We start from the raw sequence: 16,174 nt of genomic DNA on the forward strand, positions 1-16,174 counted from the left end.
GGAGGGGAGTGAGCCACCCTGTCCGCCTCCGGTCTAGGAGACGTCCACCCGACGTTCTCGGTCCTCCCTCCAGCAAGGGTCCGTGCGTTAACGATCCTGGGGTGAGGTGTCTGCTAGTTCCAGCCTGCAGGCTGACGGGGCAGATGAGGTGAATGGGTGGGAAAGACCCGAGCGGTAGGTAGGGCTGGCGTGTGGTTGGCCGAGGCCGGGAACACAGAGCCCCAGTGTGGCGCGTCAATGCCAGGGCTGTGGCTGGGGGCAGAGAGTTCTGAGTCAGGACTTGGAGCAGGGGCAGGCGTGGCCTGTGGCGAGTAGCGGGTGCAGCCGGACCGCACCAGGGCCGGGCCAGTCTTTCCGTTGATGGTCTCAGCCATCACTGACCATCTGCTAGCCTCAGAGCCCGCAGCCTTGGCACCCCCTCGGGTGTGGAGCGGGTTCAGAGTGTGGAGAGGTGGGGGTTTGGGAACTGAGGGGCTGTGTGGGCAGAGCCCTGGTTTTCCCCGCTGTTTCCTGCACATGTGGGATTTTGAGAGCCCTCCTCTCCCTCCGTGCGCTCCTCGGGACAATTCCCGAGCTTTGCTGGTGTGTGTCGCCAGGCGTGTGGCTCTGGCTGCTTTGGTTTTGTTTCCTGCTCGTGAGCCCTGGGCACTGGAATGGGTCCCTTCCAGAAACCAGAGGATGGTGTTTTTTTTTTTTTTTTTTTTAAAGGAGAAATCGTTGGCTCTCTGAGCCTGATTTGGTGGCTGTGCACATCTGTCAGGGAGGGACGTGGTTGCCAGGGAGGTGGCACCTGTGTCCGCCTGCTGGCCACTTCAGCACCATGCCGTGTGTGCCCGCAGGTGACCCACAACCAGGAGAATGTGTTTGACCTGCAGTGGCTGGAGCTGCCGGACGTGGCCCCAGAGGAGCTGGAGGCCCTGTCCCGGAGCATGGTGTTCCACCTGCGGCGGCTCATCGACCAGCGGGACGAGTGCACCGAGGTGCGGCCCTCCTTCCTCTCCCCCCTGCCCCGCCCCGCCCCCTCCCAGCACCGCCTTTCAGGTTCTGGGGGGATGTGCCAGCTCCCCCTGCTTGCGGCCCCTGCAGGGACAGCGGCCCATGGGAGGGTGGATGTAAGCTTAGGGTCCCCCCTCTGCCCACTGTTTGGTCCCCAGCGTGTCACCTCCCTGACAACTCTCCTCCCCCTTCCCCACCTCCCCCCAGTCTCAGTCTCAGCTGGAATATCCTCTTGTCTCCTGCTGGCCTGTGTTGGAGACACAGAGAGACAGACAGAGCTCTCATCAGCTGGGTCCCTCCCAGGTGTTCACAGTTGGCTGGGGCTGGCCCGGCCAAAAGTGGGAGCCGGGGCTCTCTGTGGGTGGCAGCGACCAAACCGCTTGAGCCATCGCCTGCTACCTCCCAGGGCCCGTGTTTGCAGGAAGCTGGACTCTAGAGCTGGGCCACGACTCAGACCCACTCCAGTACGGGGCGTGGGCGTTCTACCCGCTAAGCCTCTTTCTCAGTGCCCCGTTCACTGGGCGCTGCCAGGCCCAGGAGTGCACTGCTGAACCTGCCCTGTGCCCCTGCAGCTGATCGTGGACCTGACCCAGGAGCGGGACTACCTGCAGGCGCAGCACCCGCCCAGCCCCGCCAAGTCCTCCAGCGTGGACTCCACGCCCAGCCCCACCAGCAGCCTGTCCAGCGAGGAGAAGCAGCACCTGGCCGTGGAGCTGGCTGACACCAAGGCCCGGCTGCGGCGCGTCCGGCAGGAGCTGTGAGTCCCCCGCTCCTCCGTGGCGTGTCGCAAACATGTGTCTGGTGTGGTTGGCTTGCACAGGCGGTACTCAGGCAGAAGACCCTGACTGGGCCCTGGCAGCTCGGGGCGGCTCAGAGCTTGCTGTGTGACCGTGGGCTGGTCCCCTCCCTGCCCTGCCAGTCCACACTTCAGAAGCCGTGTTTGAAAGTAGCCTGCTGGTCCACACACAGGCCCAGTTTGGGGTGGAATAAGCCCTGATGGTGTTCTGGCTGGGGGGGGAGCCTGGCCCCCGTTTCCTGCAGCCAGCACTGCTGTCCCTCACCTGTCATCCATGCAGCTGGGGTCTCCGTACCTGTCAGAAACACAGGTGATGGGTGGAGGTCGTTTGCAGTGTTGAAAATGTCCGAGTTTCGAGTCAGGAGTTTTTGCAGACCCCTCGCGCCCCCAGGAGCCCAGGTCCCCGGCTTCGTTGCCATGGTCCGGGGAGGTGGAAGCCCACTCCAGGGCCAGCCGAGGAAGACCCTCCCTGCATCCCTGCTTCTCGCTGCCCCACAGGGAGGACAAGACGGAGCAGCTTGTGGACACCAGACACGAGGTGGACCAGCTGGTGCTGGAGCTGCAGAAGACCAAGCAGGAGGTGGGCGGCAGGCCCGTCCCAGTGTCCACGGGGTGGGCGGGGGCCCCGTGTCCCTGTGTCCAGGGTGTGGGCAGCAGGCCCATGTCCCAGTGTCTAGGGGGCAGACAGCAGGCCCGAGTCCCTGTGTCCAGGGGCGGGCGGCAGGCCCAAATCCCTGTGTCCAGGGGGCGGGCGGTGAGCACGTGTCCCTATGTCCAAAGACTGGGGTCAGACCTGCAAGGTTAGGAGTGCAACATCGAGCACGTGTAGCAGAACCACGTGGGAGCCAGTTGTCCTAATAACGTCCTGGGATGACCGTGTTTGTTGGCAGTGGCCTGTGGGGACCCTGCATGGTCGCATGCACAGGGAGCGCCAGTGCCACCAGAAATGAGGCTTTTCCTGGAGACGCCACACTTAGGGACTTGTCCCCCTCCCCAGCATCCCCAGGACGCCCCAAGCTAAGATCCACTGCCTTTCCACCCCTCCCAGAACACCCAGCTGGCCGCGGACGCCCGGTCTGCCCGCGCCTACCGGGACGAGCTGGACTCGCTGCGGGAGAAGGCGAGCCGCGTGGAGAGGCTGGAGATGGAGCTGCTGCGCTGCAGGGAGAAGCTGCACGACGTGGACTTCTACAAGGCCCGCATGGAGGTCGGTGGCCAGGCGGGCTCCCGCACCTGCTGCTGGACGCGGCCCCCGGGGCGGCTTCTGTGGGGAGACGCGTGAGGGTCGGGAGTCTCAGGGCGAGGAGCAGCAGCGTGGCTGCGTGGCGCAGTGCTCCCCTCCAGGGTTGGTGGTTCTCCCGTGTCCTGCTCCAGTGAGGACCTGGCTACGCACCTGGTTTTGGGGGTGTTGTTTTTTTAAAGAGTAGCACACAGTCTTTTATTTTTTCCAAGTTTACTTTTCTATATTTGAAAAGCAGAGCAACAGAGTGAGAGAGAGAACAAGTGAGTGAGAGGGAGACATCTCCCATTTTTTCCCCAGTTGCCTACAACAGCTGGTGCTAGGCCAGGCCAAAGCCAGGAGCCAAGGGCTCGTTCTGGGTCTCCCATGTGGGCGGCAGGGACACAGGGCTTGAGCCGTCACCTGCTGCCTCCCAGTGTGTGCGTTCGCAGGACACTGGAGTCGGGCACAGAGCTGGGAGCCAAACCCAGGCCCTCGTGTGCAGGTGGCCCAGGTGGCCTCCTAACAGCTGTCCCTTCTTTGTTCAGACTCGGCGGTGTCTCTGGCTAATTTTCTGGGATTCAGCTTCCTCATCTGTGGAATGGGAGGGTAGTTCTGCAGCCTGAGGCTGTAAACGGGGTCAATGAAGGACCCGTGAGGTCCCTTGGTGAGCCTGTGGCCACGCAAGCTGTGCCAGGGCCTTTATTTAAATGAGTGCCGGTGAGGGGTCAAGACTAAACTGCAGCCAGCCCCAGGGGATCACTGATGCTTGACCTTTGGCCCCTGTGGCCCTCGGGACCGCTTGTCCGAGGGTGTGGCAGTTTGGCCCTGGTGCCCGTGCCAGGGTCCAGAAGGGTTCTGTTTCCCTGTGTGAGCTCCTTCCACTTGGAAGACAGGTGGTGGGCAGGGCCAGATGTGAGCACAGAGTGGGTCTGACCTCCAGAAATAATCCCATCATCTCTTCCTGCTGGCCAGGGCTCCCTGGGGGGGACCCTGCTGTGGGGACTCCGTGTGGTCCTTGTCTCCCCGCTGTCAGATCCCTGTGTGTGCCGGCAGCCTTGTCAGGGCAGGGGGCAGCCGAAGGCCCTCTTGCTGTGCCCTGGAGCCCCTGGGCTGGGCCAGGGCTGGTTGGGGAAGGCCAGGGCCTGGCGCCTGCCTGTTCCTCAGGCCCCCTTGGAGGATGCCCTGAGGACCTTGGGGACACCTGGTGGCCCTGCCTAGAGGCTGTGCAGAGGCAGGGCGGGGAGGAGAGGCCCTGGCTCTGCTCATTCCAAGGGTTGTAAGTCCTGGCACAGAGGGTTCAGACTTGTGCCTGTCCTGGCGGGGCCTCGTGGCTTCCTGGAAATGCCACGGGCGGGAGGACCAGGGATGTCACACACAGGCTCCCCCAGCGGCTTCTCCTGTGCCCTGGGGACCTTACGCAGCCCCAGGACAGGGTCAGGAGTGGAGTGCGACACCTCTGTTCCCCGGAGCTGGGTTTCAGGATCCAGCCTGTGCGTGGGTTCCCAGCCTCCCAGCCTGGACCGAGTGTCCTGGCTCTGACATGCATACGCGGCGGCTCAGTGCCTGATGGGTCCTGGCCCTGCACCAGGAGCCATGCACCAGGAGTGGCCGGGCTTGTCGACAGTGTCCTGGGAGGGCCTCTTCCTGTTTGCAAATTCCACCCCCTGCGTGGGCACAGGGTGTTTTCACATCAGGTAATCGTTTTTACTGTGAAGGTCACCGCAAGATCCACGACTTAATGCTGGTGCAGCTTCCTGGTGCCGGCCGAGGCCGCGGAGGCGCACCATGGCTGTGTCTTCTCCGCCCTCGCCCGGCGTGCGTGAGTGGCAGGAGCTCTTTGTGTTGGCGGTTGTGCCAGCTGTAGACCACGGCGGTTGTGGAGCGGGGGTTAGGGGCGTGACGTCCTCGCGGCGAGTCCACCGAGGGCCGTCTGCGTTCCTTCTCCTGTCACACGAGCCATCCTGTGTGGGCGGGAGATGCCCCCTCCTGGGCAGCGAGGGAGGCCAAGGCTGGCACGGGTTGGGCCGGGTTGGTTGAGTCCAGGCCGCTGCGGAGAGGAGTGAGTTTTGCTCGTGTCTGACGCCCGTGACACCAGGACTGCAGCGACAGTGGGGGACAGGAGCACGCGCACAGTGGTCTGTGTTGTCACCACAGCTGTCACCACATCTTTGCAGCCCTTGCGGGGCGCCTAGGACGGCTCCCAGACGTGAAACCATCCTGTGTGTGAGTGACGGGGCCACCCCCGTACAGTGCCATGGTGGGGGGTGCATACGTGGACGGGGTTGTGTAGGAGACGGGGCGCCCCCTGCCCTGCCAGAACCAGCTGCTGGCGAGCGGTGGGGGAGCCGGCCCCTGGCCAGGACGGCCTCTGAGTTGATGGCCGCTGGGGCCGCAGGGGAGGGGAGGCTCGTGGCACCGAGGAATGAGCCAGGCAGGGAGAGCTGTGCAGAGCTGGGGAACAAAGCACGTGGCACGACCCGTGGCCAAGCTGGGGCCATGAGGCCCTGGGGTGTCGGGGGTGACCGGTGAGAGGTCAGTGGGTGTGGAAGGGGGGCTCCTCCACCCCAGGCGTGGTCACAGGGCGGGGCGTGCACGCATGTCTCCGGCTCACTCTACTGAGGACCGCGTCCGCCAGGCTCTGCCCTGGAGCAGGAGTTTGGTCCGTGGGTCCGTGTCCTTCCTGGTTGTTCTCAGCCACCGCTGCCCCCGGGAGGAGCAACACCGCTGGTGGATCCTCTCTGGGGCTGGCCTTGGGTGGCGCTGCTCGCCTGTGCTGTAGCACCCCCACACCCCATGCTCGCCTGTGCTGTAGCGCCCCGACCCCCCAGCCTCTCGGACACCTGCGGAGGCTGAGCACAGGGCCACAGGCCCCCCTGCCCCACTGTCCCCCCCCCTCCAGCCCCCAGGTGTGTGTGGGCGTTCACTTGGAGTGCAGCTGGAGACAGGGTGCCTCTAGTAGGAGCAGCGGCAGGAGCAGCGGCAGGACCGGGCCCGGGCCATCGGTCCCTCCAGGGGTGGGTGCCCCTTCATGCACAGGGGCCTTGCTGGGCCACTGTGCTTTTGTTCCAGTCAATAATTTCCCCGGCTTTCCACGAAAGCCCAGATTCTGTGGGGTTCAGGGATGCACATTTGCAAGGGATCCATCCTAAGCTTTTTTTGAAGGATTTATTTTTATTTATTTGAAAGGCAGCATTAGAGAGAAGGGGCTCGATCTTCCATCTACTGCTTCACTCTCCAGATGGCTGCAACAGCTGGGGCTGGGCCTGGCCAGGCTGAAGCCGGGAGCCTGGACCCACATCCGGGTCTCCCATGGGGTGGCAGGGCCCAAGCACTTCAGTCATCTGCTGCTGCTTACTGCCCCATCAGTAAGGGAGCTGAATCGGAAGTGGAGCAGCCAGGGCTCAAACCAGTGCTCACAGGGGGCTGCCTGTGTCATAGGCGTCAGGTTAAACCACTCTGCCACATGCTGGCCTCGTTGGGGTGGAGGGGGCGTTAAGTCCAGTTTCTTTTATTTTTAATTTGACAGATAGAGTTAGACAGTGAGAGAGAGAGAGGGAAAGGTCTTCCTTCCGTTGGTTCATCCCCCAAATGGCCGCCACGGCCAGAGCTGCGCCAAGCCGAAGCCAGGAGCCAGGTGCTTTCTCCTGGTCTCCCATGCGGGTACAGGGGCCCAAGCACTTGGGCCATCCTCCACTGCCTTTCCAGGCCACAGCAGAGAGCTGGACTGGAAGAGGAGCAACTGGGACAAGAACCCGATGCCCATGTGGGATGCTGGTGCCGCAGGCAGAGGATTAACCTAGTGCGCCACGGCGCCAGCCCAAGTCTAGTTTCTAAGCAGTCAAGGCTCCCAGTGCCATGCAGACTTCTGTGACTTGAGGCTGGCCTGCAGGTTGTTTTTTTTTGTTTGTTTGTTTGTTTGTTTGTTTGTTTTAAGATTAATTTTATTTACTTGAAAGACAGTTACAGAGAGAGAGACAGAGTTACAGAGAGAGAGTGAGAGAGAGAGAGAGACAGAGACAGGTCTTCCATCTACTGGTTCACTCCTCATATGGCTGCAACGGTTGGAGCTGAGCTGATTCGAAGCCAGGAGCGTCTTCCAGGTCTCCCACGTGGGTGCAGGGACAGTTGGGCCATCTTCTACTGCTTTCCCAGGCACATTAACATGGAGCTGGATTGGAAGTGGAGCAGCGGGGATGCAAACCGGTGCCCATATGGGATGCTGGCACTGCAGGCTGGGACTTTAACCCACTGCACCATAGCGCCGGCCCCATGACCTGCAGGTGTTAAACCCTTAGACTAGAAAAGACCCAAGTATGAGGTATAACATCCAGAAGATAAAGACCGACTGGGCACAGGGCTGGCTGCATGGGTGGAGGCGTGCTGGCAGACGTGGCTTGTAGAACCCAGGTGCCGTGGGCATGGGTGGGTGCCATGGAGTTGTTTCAGCTTTGCAGTAGGTTTCATGTTTTGCAACATAAATTATGGGTACTGGAGGGGACAAGCCCAGTGGGAGGACCCCAGAGACATTGCTGGCTTCAGACCCGCCCCTGCCTGTTTGATCACGTGGGTTTAATTGTGAAAGAGTTGCAAACGTTAATCCTGTCTGAGCTGTGGGTCTCAGACTTCATTTCTCAGGATGTAGTCTGCTGCTTCCTCTTTCAGATTCGGCTGAGGGGGCCACTTCCAGGCGCGTTGCAGGGCTGCCCCCTGGTCCTAGGGAGGAGGGCCTGGACGTCTGCTCCTGCAGGCTCTCTGTCGGGTCTCGGGCACTCCCATGCAGGAGGACTGGGCTACACGTGGGCCCAGCAGTGTAGGCTCTCGCCTCCCTGTTGGGTCTCGGGCACTCCCACGCAGGAAGACTGGGCTATACGTGGGCCCAGCAGTGTAGAATCTCACCCCGGCCTTCCCTCTGCCGGGCTGGGTTTGCCCAGCCGCCACAGGGGTTAGTCTGTGGGTGTGGCATGGCCAGGGCAGCCTCCTGTTGGACACGGAGCCCCGAGGGTGGGGGCTCTGTCTCACCTGAGCCCGGGAGCCATGGACAAGTTAAGGAACACCCGTTGGCTTGCAGCTCTGACTGGCAGCCTGGGCATGGCAGGGGCGGGCCTGTGAGTGCTCGTGGTTGGCTCGAGAGCAGAGGAAGAGCCCGGCTGCGTCGGTGAGCACAGCCGTGCCTGTGACGCTCTGGGTACCGAGGGAGAGACGGGTGCCCGGGCCACCTCCCCAAGGGATGCTCAGTCTAACCCCAAGGAGCATGGAAATGCCGGTGCCCAGACAGAGCCCGTGGGAGGCACTGGTCTTCCAACTGCTGGCGTCGGCTCTGTGGCTCCCGGTCTGGTGTAGGTGAGGATCAAACCAGCAAGGAGAGCGGAGCAGAGCGGGCGTCCCTCGGTCGAGAGGAAGGGTGGGGTAGGTGCACAGGGTGGCCCTTGGCTTCCTTTTGCAACCTGCTCAGTGTTCCCAGGCCAGGCTGGGGGCGGGGTGAGAACGAAAGCAGGAAGAAGGTGCTGGAAGGCTCTCTCCTCCACATTTTGTGATCAGCTGACTGTCTACCAAACGCCAAGGGCAGATGCGCTGGGGCCGTGTGCGTCCAGGCAGAGTGCTCGAGGCCCTCTTGCGCTCCTGGCTGGGGCTGGGCTCCAAACAGCTCGGGAGACAGAGATCCCGCAGGGCACTGTCCCAGCTCTGACACCCGCTGAGGGCAGGTCTGTGAAAGGGGCGTGTCCTGGGGGCCAGCCTGGGCACAGTGGGTATGGGTGCTGTTGGCAGGAGTTGAGGTAGTGATCAGTCCCAGAGGAAGAGAGTGTGTGTGTCTATTTCTGCTGCCCTCTGTCTGTCTGTCTCTCTCACACACACACAACCCCCCAATCCAGGGACACACCTAAGGTGACGGATGGTGCCTAGGATCAGGTTGGGGGTGGGGAGGGTGTGTGCTCTTCCCGTCTGGGCCTGGGAGGTGGCTTCAGCTCCGCTTACCTCCCCCAGGCCCCTCTGACCCCGCCGAGCCCCCACCCTGGCACTGGGGTTCCTCCTCCTCAGGAGGCGAAGCTGCACAAGATGTATGTGTGCTTAGGGTTCCCCAGCCTCTGCCGCCTTCCAGACACAGCGCACTTTCCACGGCTCGCTAGCCCCCCCACCCCTGAGCTGAAGCCACCTCCCAGGCCCAGACGGGCAGAGCTGCCCTGTCCCTCGGCTTCCCTCTGTCAGCCTGTGTGCAGCAGGGGCACAGTCTCGCCCTTGTCCTGGGTGCTCCCGGGTGCTGCCGCATCTCTGCCTGCGCTCCTCCTCCAGAACCCCTCCTGCTAGGCAGGGGTGCCCACAACACAGTCCCTGAGTCCCCTGTCCCCGGCCGCGGCCTCCTGGCTCGCCTGACAAGGCCCCTGCGCACCTGCTGTCCACCGCCTCTGCCCTCACAGGTGCTTGGGGTTAACCCTGAACATCCCTGTCCTCGTTCCCAGCTTCCCCTCCGAGCTTCCCCCGTGGCCATATTAGCTGCTTCCCGCCCCAGCTTTAGTAACGTGGCTGAGCCAGCAGGTCTCAGGTCAGCCTCTGGGCTGGGTCCCCCTCCTGGGCTGCAGGCCTCTGGCCAGTCGCAAGGTCAGCGTGTCCAAGTTCTCGGTCCAGCCCCTCCAGCCTGCCTGGGGTCACCAAGTGGGGACTTAAGGCGGAGCTCGGTCAGCCATGGTGCCCCTTTGTGCTCACCGGCGCCGGGCCGGGCCCCAGGGCACCTGTCCCCACCCACCTGCCCGTTTCCACTCCACAGCTCGCGGCCGCGCAGAAGCAGATGTGTGCTGCGTGGGTGCTACAGCCCCTGCCGTTGTCCTGGGGTCTGCACGCCAGACATCCTCCCCAGCTTCCCCTCATCGCTCGCATCCCTCGGTGCTGCTGCCACAGGGGTCTTCCAGAGCCCCTCAGCCACGGGCAGCTGCCTGGAGTAAAATTCACTCTGGTATTTGCCGACTTCTGTCCCCTGTGGAACCCTCTGCTGCTTGCCCGGGGCCCCCGTGGCTGTGCTCCAGACCCCTCCAGGCCTGGCTGCAGAGCCACAGCCCAGGACCAGCCCAGGGCTGGGTGGGTGAGCTGCGCAGGCCGCCTCCCCCAGCCTCCTGCTTCCAGGTCATTTTGGAGACCCCCCCCCCCCCAACTCCAGGCAGAGCCCCTCACGTGGCCTTGTCATGGTGTGACTTCCTGCCTAGCCTTGGGTCCTGGTGCCCACTGCAGTCTGTGGGCCAGATCTGCCCGCGTCTGTCCTGGTGACATTCAGCTGGGACGCAGCTGCCCCCGCGTGTTGGCTCGGGCCGCCGTGTGCCCCCGCCGGGGCTGCGTGGTTGTGGCTGCAGACACTCACTGCCTGGTGCTCCAGGGCCCCATGCCGCCGTCTGGCTGGCATGCATGGATTTCCCAGGAGCGGTGAGGCCCCTGTCCCTGAGGACCCCCGCCCCCGGCCCTGATCACATGGTGGCCCTGGGAGGGTTAGCGGCCACTCTTGCGCCTCTCGCTTTTGTCAGATGAGAGAGCTGAAGGTTAATTAGTAACTTGCTCACTGTCGGAGGTGCCAAGCTAGTGGGTGGACGGTGGGGTTGGAATGCGACTGTCTGACCCCAGGACTGACCACCTGCTGAGAGCCAGCTGGAGGGAGGACATGGGAGTGGGGGTGGGGGAGAGACAGAGGTGCTCACAGAGGGGTGGTGGCTGCCGGGGGCGGGGCTCCGAGGAGGGGCCCTGCCTCCAGCAGTTGGCGTTGGTGTGAAGACACCATGTTGTCAGCAGGGAACGTACTAACTTAAATCCAGAGAGAGCTTCTGTTCCCGCTGGGGTCCCTGTGTCTCTCTTTTTAAAAAAAAATCATTTGAGAGAGAGCCCCCATTGGCCTGCCGGGTGGGGCCAGGCCTGTGAGTGGCCTGCTGGTTGAGCTGGGGTCAGGGCCAGGCGGGGCGTGCGGGCCTGGGGTCCATCTCCCTCCACACCTGTCCCTGGTGGAGCCCTGCGCTTGGTCTGGCATCTCACTGTGAGTGGTGAGACGTGCCAGGCGCCCGAGACACTCCTGTTGATGGGAAGTAACAGCGCTGAGGCCACCAGAAAACAGGTGCACCTGAGTCGGTGGAAGCCACTTTCGGGCACCTTTGTGTACCTTGCCTGCCAGACGTCCCCAGCCTACCTGCCCCCTGCAGTGTTACTGAACGCTCAGGTGAGGCTCACCAGGGCAGAAGCAGGGCACTCCTGCCCCTGGGGAGAGTCCGAGCAGGGAACACGGGGGCCCCAAGTTCCTGATTCAGAGACTGGCAGCCATAGATTCCCCAGCACTTGGCACAGGGAGCAACTCTGGCTGGGTTTTGAAGGCTGAACAGGAGTTGGTGAGGATGGAGGGGCAGCCTTGCTGTGGCTGCTCAGGGCCAGGGAGGAGCGATGCTGGGAGTGTGGCCGGTGGACACGGGGACAGCAGCGCGAGGGGAGCCGGACCTTCTTCCCTTGTGAAACCCTTAGTGGCAGGCTGGGTCTCTCCCAGCCCCAGGAGCCCGCGAGGATGGGCCATGGGACTGAGGACAGCCTGGGGCTCTGCCCCATCCCCGGGGTCGTGACTTCAGCCTCCTTCCTGGACATGCACAGTCAACCCCTCACCCCAGGATGGCTCCGCCCGCCTCCCTGGGGGCCGGCCACAGAGCCCACATGGTCTCAGCTGGGGGCGGCAGGGGGTGGGTGTGCAGGCGAGCTCCGGGGCTGGGTGACCAGGCCTCCCCCACAATGCCAGGCTTTGATCACGGCTGTGTCCGCTGCCTGCAAAGCCCCCAGCTCCCCCTCTCCCAAAAGTCTGGAAGCCGGTGGTGCCCCACCCCCTGTGGTCCGTGGGCGTGTCGAGCCCTGCCCCCCCAGTTCCTTCATCCTTGCTGCGCAGCCTCCCCCACACACCCCAGGGTGCTGAGTAGTGCTGGGTGGAACGAGATGGCTCCCTCCTGCGACAGGGGTAGGCGCCCGGGAGCCCCTCGCTGGGAGGTACCTGTGGGGCTCACGAGTGCTTGGTTCGCAGTGCTGTGAGGTCACCATCCCAAAGATGCCCCACTTGCAGGAAACTGCCAGGGACCCCCCCCCATCCCCCAGCCTTCACGCGTGAGAGACAGCAGGGGAGCTGAGCTGCAGGGAAGCTTGGGGGGGGGGCGCTGCTGCCAGGACCCCTGTGAGTGGCACAGGTGCCCCCCAGGAGGCCCTCAGCACTGCCCCTTCCTTGCTGAGGGAGCTGGGGCCTGACGGGGTCCCAGGTCCATCTGTCCAGATGAGGTTAGAGACGCTGAGGACGCGTGGCCACCCACGATAGATTTCCTGCACCCATTGATGTTCCTTGCGGTAGAGGCATTCCACGAATGCTCGCCTCGCGAGAAAGGGTGACAGGGTGACGGCGTGACAGCCGCCTGCCTGTCGCATGCTGGGATCCAGATACCTCTGGGAGCGTCAGTGTCAGGGTCCTTACGTGGACGGCTCCCGGGCCCCAGGTCAGTCAGGGACGTCCGGACAACATCTCCCACTCGTCCATGATGGCTGAAGCCTCGGGCGGCGGGAGCTGTCCCCAGGGGTCCCCAGTAGGCACCGAGACTGTCCCCCTGCGCCTTGCGGCCTCGCCCGACGTCTCCCCTGTGTCCGTGTGGCCCCAGGAGCTGCGGGAAGATAACATCATTCTCATCGAGACCAAGGCCCTGCTCGAGGAGCAGCTGGCGGCCGCCCGGGCGCGTGGTGACAAAGTGCACGAGCTGGAGAAGGAGAACTTGCAGCTGAGATCCAAGCTGCACGACGTGGAACTGGTACGGCAGAGTGGGGGGCGGCCGGGCCAGGCCCTGCTCTGGGAGGGTGGTGTCTGGGTTTCCTCCTGCTGCCGCCACTGCCCGTGGCTTGTTCAGATAAGAGGGCTGGAGTGGGCACCGCTCAGTGCCCACAAAACACCCGGCACGGCCCCCACCCTGCCTTTGTGCGAGGGTGAGGCATGGGTGTGTCTGGTGGGGGCAGCAGGTGTAGTTCTGGTGGGGGCTGAGCTGTGACTGGATAATGCGGCCTCTGAGTGTAGCTGCCTGGCTTCAGAGCCCTGCTGCGTCCAGGCCTCCGGCTCTCTCTGATCGGCTGTCTCTGATCATCATCACCTGGGTGGTCAGGTCAGGGGGTTGTCGGCGGGGCTGTGACTCTCCCGGCGGGGCTCGAGGAGCGAGCAGGTGCGTGGAGTCCCTCGCCCCCAGCACGCAGCCTCTCCTGCATCCCCTCCTGCCGTCTGCTGCCGTAGGACCGGGACTCGGACAAGAAGCGGATCGAGGAGCTGCTGGAGGAAAACATGGTGCTGGAGATCGCCCAGAAGCAGAGCATGAACGAGTCCGCCCACCTGGGCTGGGAGCTGGAGCAATTGTCCAAGAATGCAGACCTGTCCGACGGTAGGGGCCGCCGCCCCCCCCCCCCGCCCCCGCCCCAGGCAACAGGATTTCCTTCCAGTGCCCGGTGGAGCCGGTTCATTCGAGCCCCCCCGAGGAGAACCCAGGGGTCTGGTAGCCTCGATGTGAGGACGTGAGACGCTAATTACGCTAATTACGTGTGGCCAGGCTTCTCGGCTTCTCACGTGGATGCACCCCGGGCCCCCAGAGTACAGCAGGGGGGACATCCAGATGACATCTCTGGCTCGTCTGTGGATGGCGGAGAGCCCCAGGTGGTGGGAGCTGTCCCCAGTGGTCCCCAATCAACACTTTGGTTTGCATAATTGGGCAGGATGGGCATGACCTGCTGTCTGTCTCCGGGGTGTGGATGCTAAGTGGCTGCTGCTCAGGAGACCTGGGGGTCTCCAGTGACCTGCCCCCGCCCAGGCCTCTCTCCTCCCCTCCCCCTCCCTCTCCCCCTCCCTCTCCCTCTCCCCCTCCCTTCTGGCCACGCCCTGCTGCCTATGCCAGGGCCCCAAGGCGGGTGTGGGCCTGGGAAGGCTGGGTGGGGCACAGTCAGCACTGGAGCAGGAAGCTCCAGGCCTGACAAACAATGAGCCAATTCCTGTGTTTGAAAATAGCACCCGTCAGTCGTGCCCAGGCACCTGATAGTGTGAGTTTGTGTTTACTTAGCTCTTAGGGAGCGGGTAAGGCTTCTGGCTTGTCTTGATTGTGGCTTTTGAAGATTCCACCGAGCATCCCCAAGAATGAGGTTTAGAAAGCCGCTGGATGTCCCTTCTCTCCGAGGGGTCCGTTCTGAACCCAAGAGCAGGTGGTGCTGTAGGTGCCTGGGTGCATACAGGATTTCCTGGTTTTGGACGTCCACGTCCGCCGCTGCCCCCTGGTGGAGCAGACAGGTGGTGCAGGCCGCCGAGGACGGTCTCCCATGTGATGCTGTTTCTTGTGGTCTTTCCGGGACCAGGGCAGCAGGTGGAGGGTAGAAGGTCTTGCTGATTCCATCTGTTCAGTATCGTTTGTGAACCCTGGAAGGTCGCTGACCGTGAGTTCTTTTAGTGGATGATGTTGGCACAAGTGTTGGCGTGGTGCGTGCAAAACCTGAACATGCTTGTTCTTTTGTTTCTGGAAGATGGTAGTTTTTTTCTTTTTTAAAGAATGTTAAATGGTTTCTTTACTTGGAAGGTAGAGAGACAGAAACGGAGATCTTCCATCTGTTGGTTCATTCTGCTAATGTCAACAGCGGCTAGAGCTAAGGCCAGGAGCCTGGACCCCAGACCCCAGTGCAGGCCGTCCACGTGCGTGGCAAGGACCCAGGTCCTTGAGCCATGGTCTGCTGCCTCCGAGCACATGGAAGGAAACTGGGAGTGGAAGTGGAGCTGGGACCCGGACTTGAGGACGAGACCAGGGCATCCCTGCAGCATCTTAACCGCTGTGCCACACACCTGTCCTGGTGTACTTAGGCCTCTGTGGTGTGTGGGGCCTAGGGTCCCAGCCCCTCCACTGCCTACCTGGGTGACCAGGGCCAAGTACCTAACTTCCGTTTTGGTTCTGGTGAGAGGCCATGTTTAGAATGAGCCCGGTGGGCTGCGTTTCGATGATCCAGTCTTGTTGGCAGTGCCCAGAGCGTCCCAGTTGGGAGCCAGTGGAACGTGCGCCTACTCCGCTGCACCAGGTCTGACCGGGTGCTGAGGCGGCCGCGGCCGTGTCCTGCAGCCCCTTCACAGCCTGCGGTTCAAGCCCCTTGGCCTCGGCGTCCACAGTGAGCGCCAGGGGCTGCTGTCTTCTGCCTGCTCCACAGTGGACTGAGTGGTGCGGAACCTGATGATGCACAGAGCGCAAGCTCGCTCCCCGGGGCTCCTCCCAGGGTGTCTGGGCTGCGCGGGAGGTGCCGTAGATGGCTGCGGTTTTGTTTGTTTTTGCGGCTGTGGGCGCCTCTCAGCACTGCCCTTGGCTTTGGGAGGGGCAGGAGCTCCCATCTTTGCCCTCGGCACCATCTTGGTGAAACTTGTGGTTTTCTTGGGGTGGGTGTGGTCCAGACACTGGTTGGGACACCCACGTCCCACGTCGGTGCTAGGGTGCCCCACTCTGGACTCCAGCTTCCTGCTGATGCACACCCTGAGAGGCTCCCGCCACCCACGAGGGAGAGCCCGACTGAGTGCCCAGCTCCCGACTTGGGCTGGCTCGGCTCCAGCTGTTGCAGGCATTCGGGGAGTGAACCAGTGAGTGGGAGATCTCTGTGTCTGGCTCTCTCTCTCTCTCTCTCTCAACCTTTCAAATAAATAAATAAGGAACATGCGTCCGATTGCTCGGGTTGCTGGGGGTACGCGGTAGGGACCCCTGGGTGGTTTCGGGGTGAGCTGGTCTGCCGGGATAAGTCTCCTGGCACTGAGGTGGACGAGGAAGTGAGCTGTGGTCCGTTGCTAGCATGGTTCCGGTTTGGGAAGATGGGAAGGACAGACGTGGCAGTGGGGAAGGCAGTGTGGACGCCCCTGGTACCGCAGAACTGTGCTGCGTGGCCCAGGCGGGGGAGTCTGCGTGCGTCCCAGCACTTCGCTTTCGCGGATGCTGCTCAGCCGCTGTCCTCATGATCACGGGTGCTGAGTTCAAGTTTTGGGTGTTTCCGCTTAGGTTTTGTAGCACGGTCTGGACCAAGTCCGCCAGGCAGGTGTCGCAAGCAGCTGTGGTTCCATGGTGGAGGGGGTGGTTAGGGAGAGACAGACTGTCCTCCTTGGGCCTGGAGGATGTTCGGGGCCGTGGGGCCTG

At 62.8% G+C, this 16,174-nt stretch overlaps 1 protein-coding gene across 1 annotated transcript in view; it reads left to right on the forward strand.

Annotated features, from left to right (window-relative positions):
* CCDC88C (coiled-coil domain containing 88C) overlaps positions 1–16,174 on the forward strand; it is a 118,870-nt gene that overhangs the window by 65,524 nt on the left and 37,172 nt on the right. Inside the window, 6 exon segments of the mRNA XM_062181247.1 lie at positions 840–980; positions 1,569–1,753; positions 2,291–2,372; positions 2,841–2,999; positions 12,656–12,802; positions 13,273–13,417. Of these exon segments, the coding sequence (XP_062037231.1) occupies positions 840–980; positions 1,569–1,753; positions 2,291–2,372; positions 2,841–2,999; positions 12,656–12,802; positions 13,273–13,417 (859 nt within the window).

This window comes from Lepus europaeus, chromosome 22 (assembly GCF_033115175.1).
Source record: "Lepus europaeus isolate LE1 chromosome 22, mLepTim1.pri, whole genome shotgun sequence".
NCBI classification, from domain to species: Eukaryota; Metazoa; Chordata; class Mammalia; order Lagomorpha; family Leporidae; genus Lepus; species Lepus europaeus.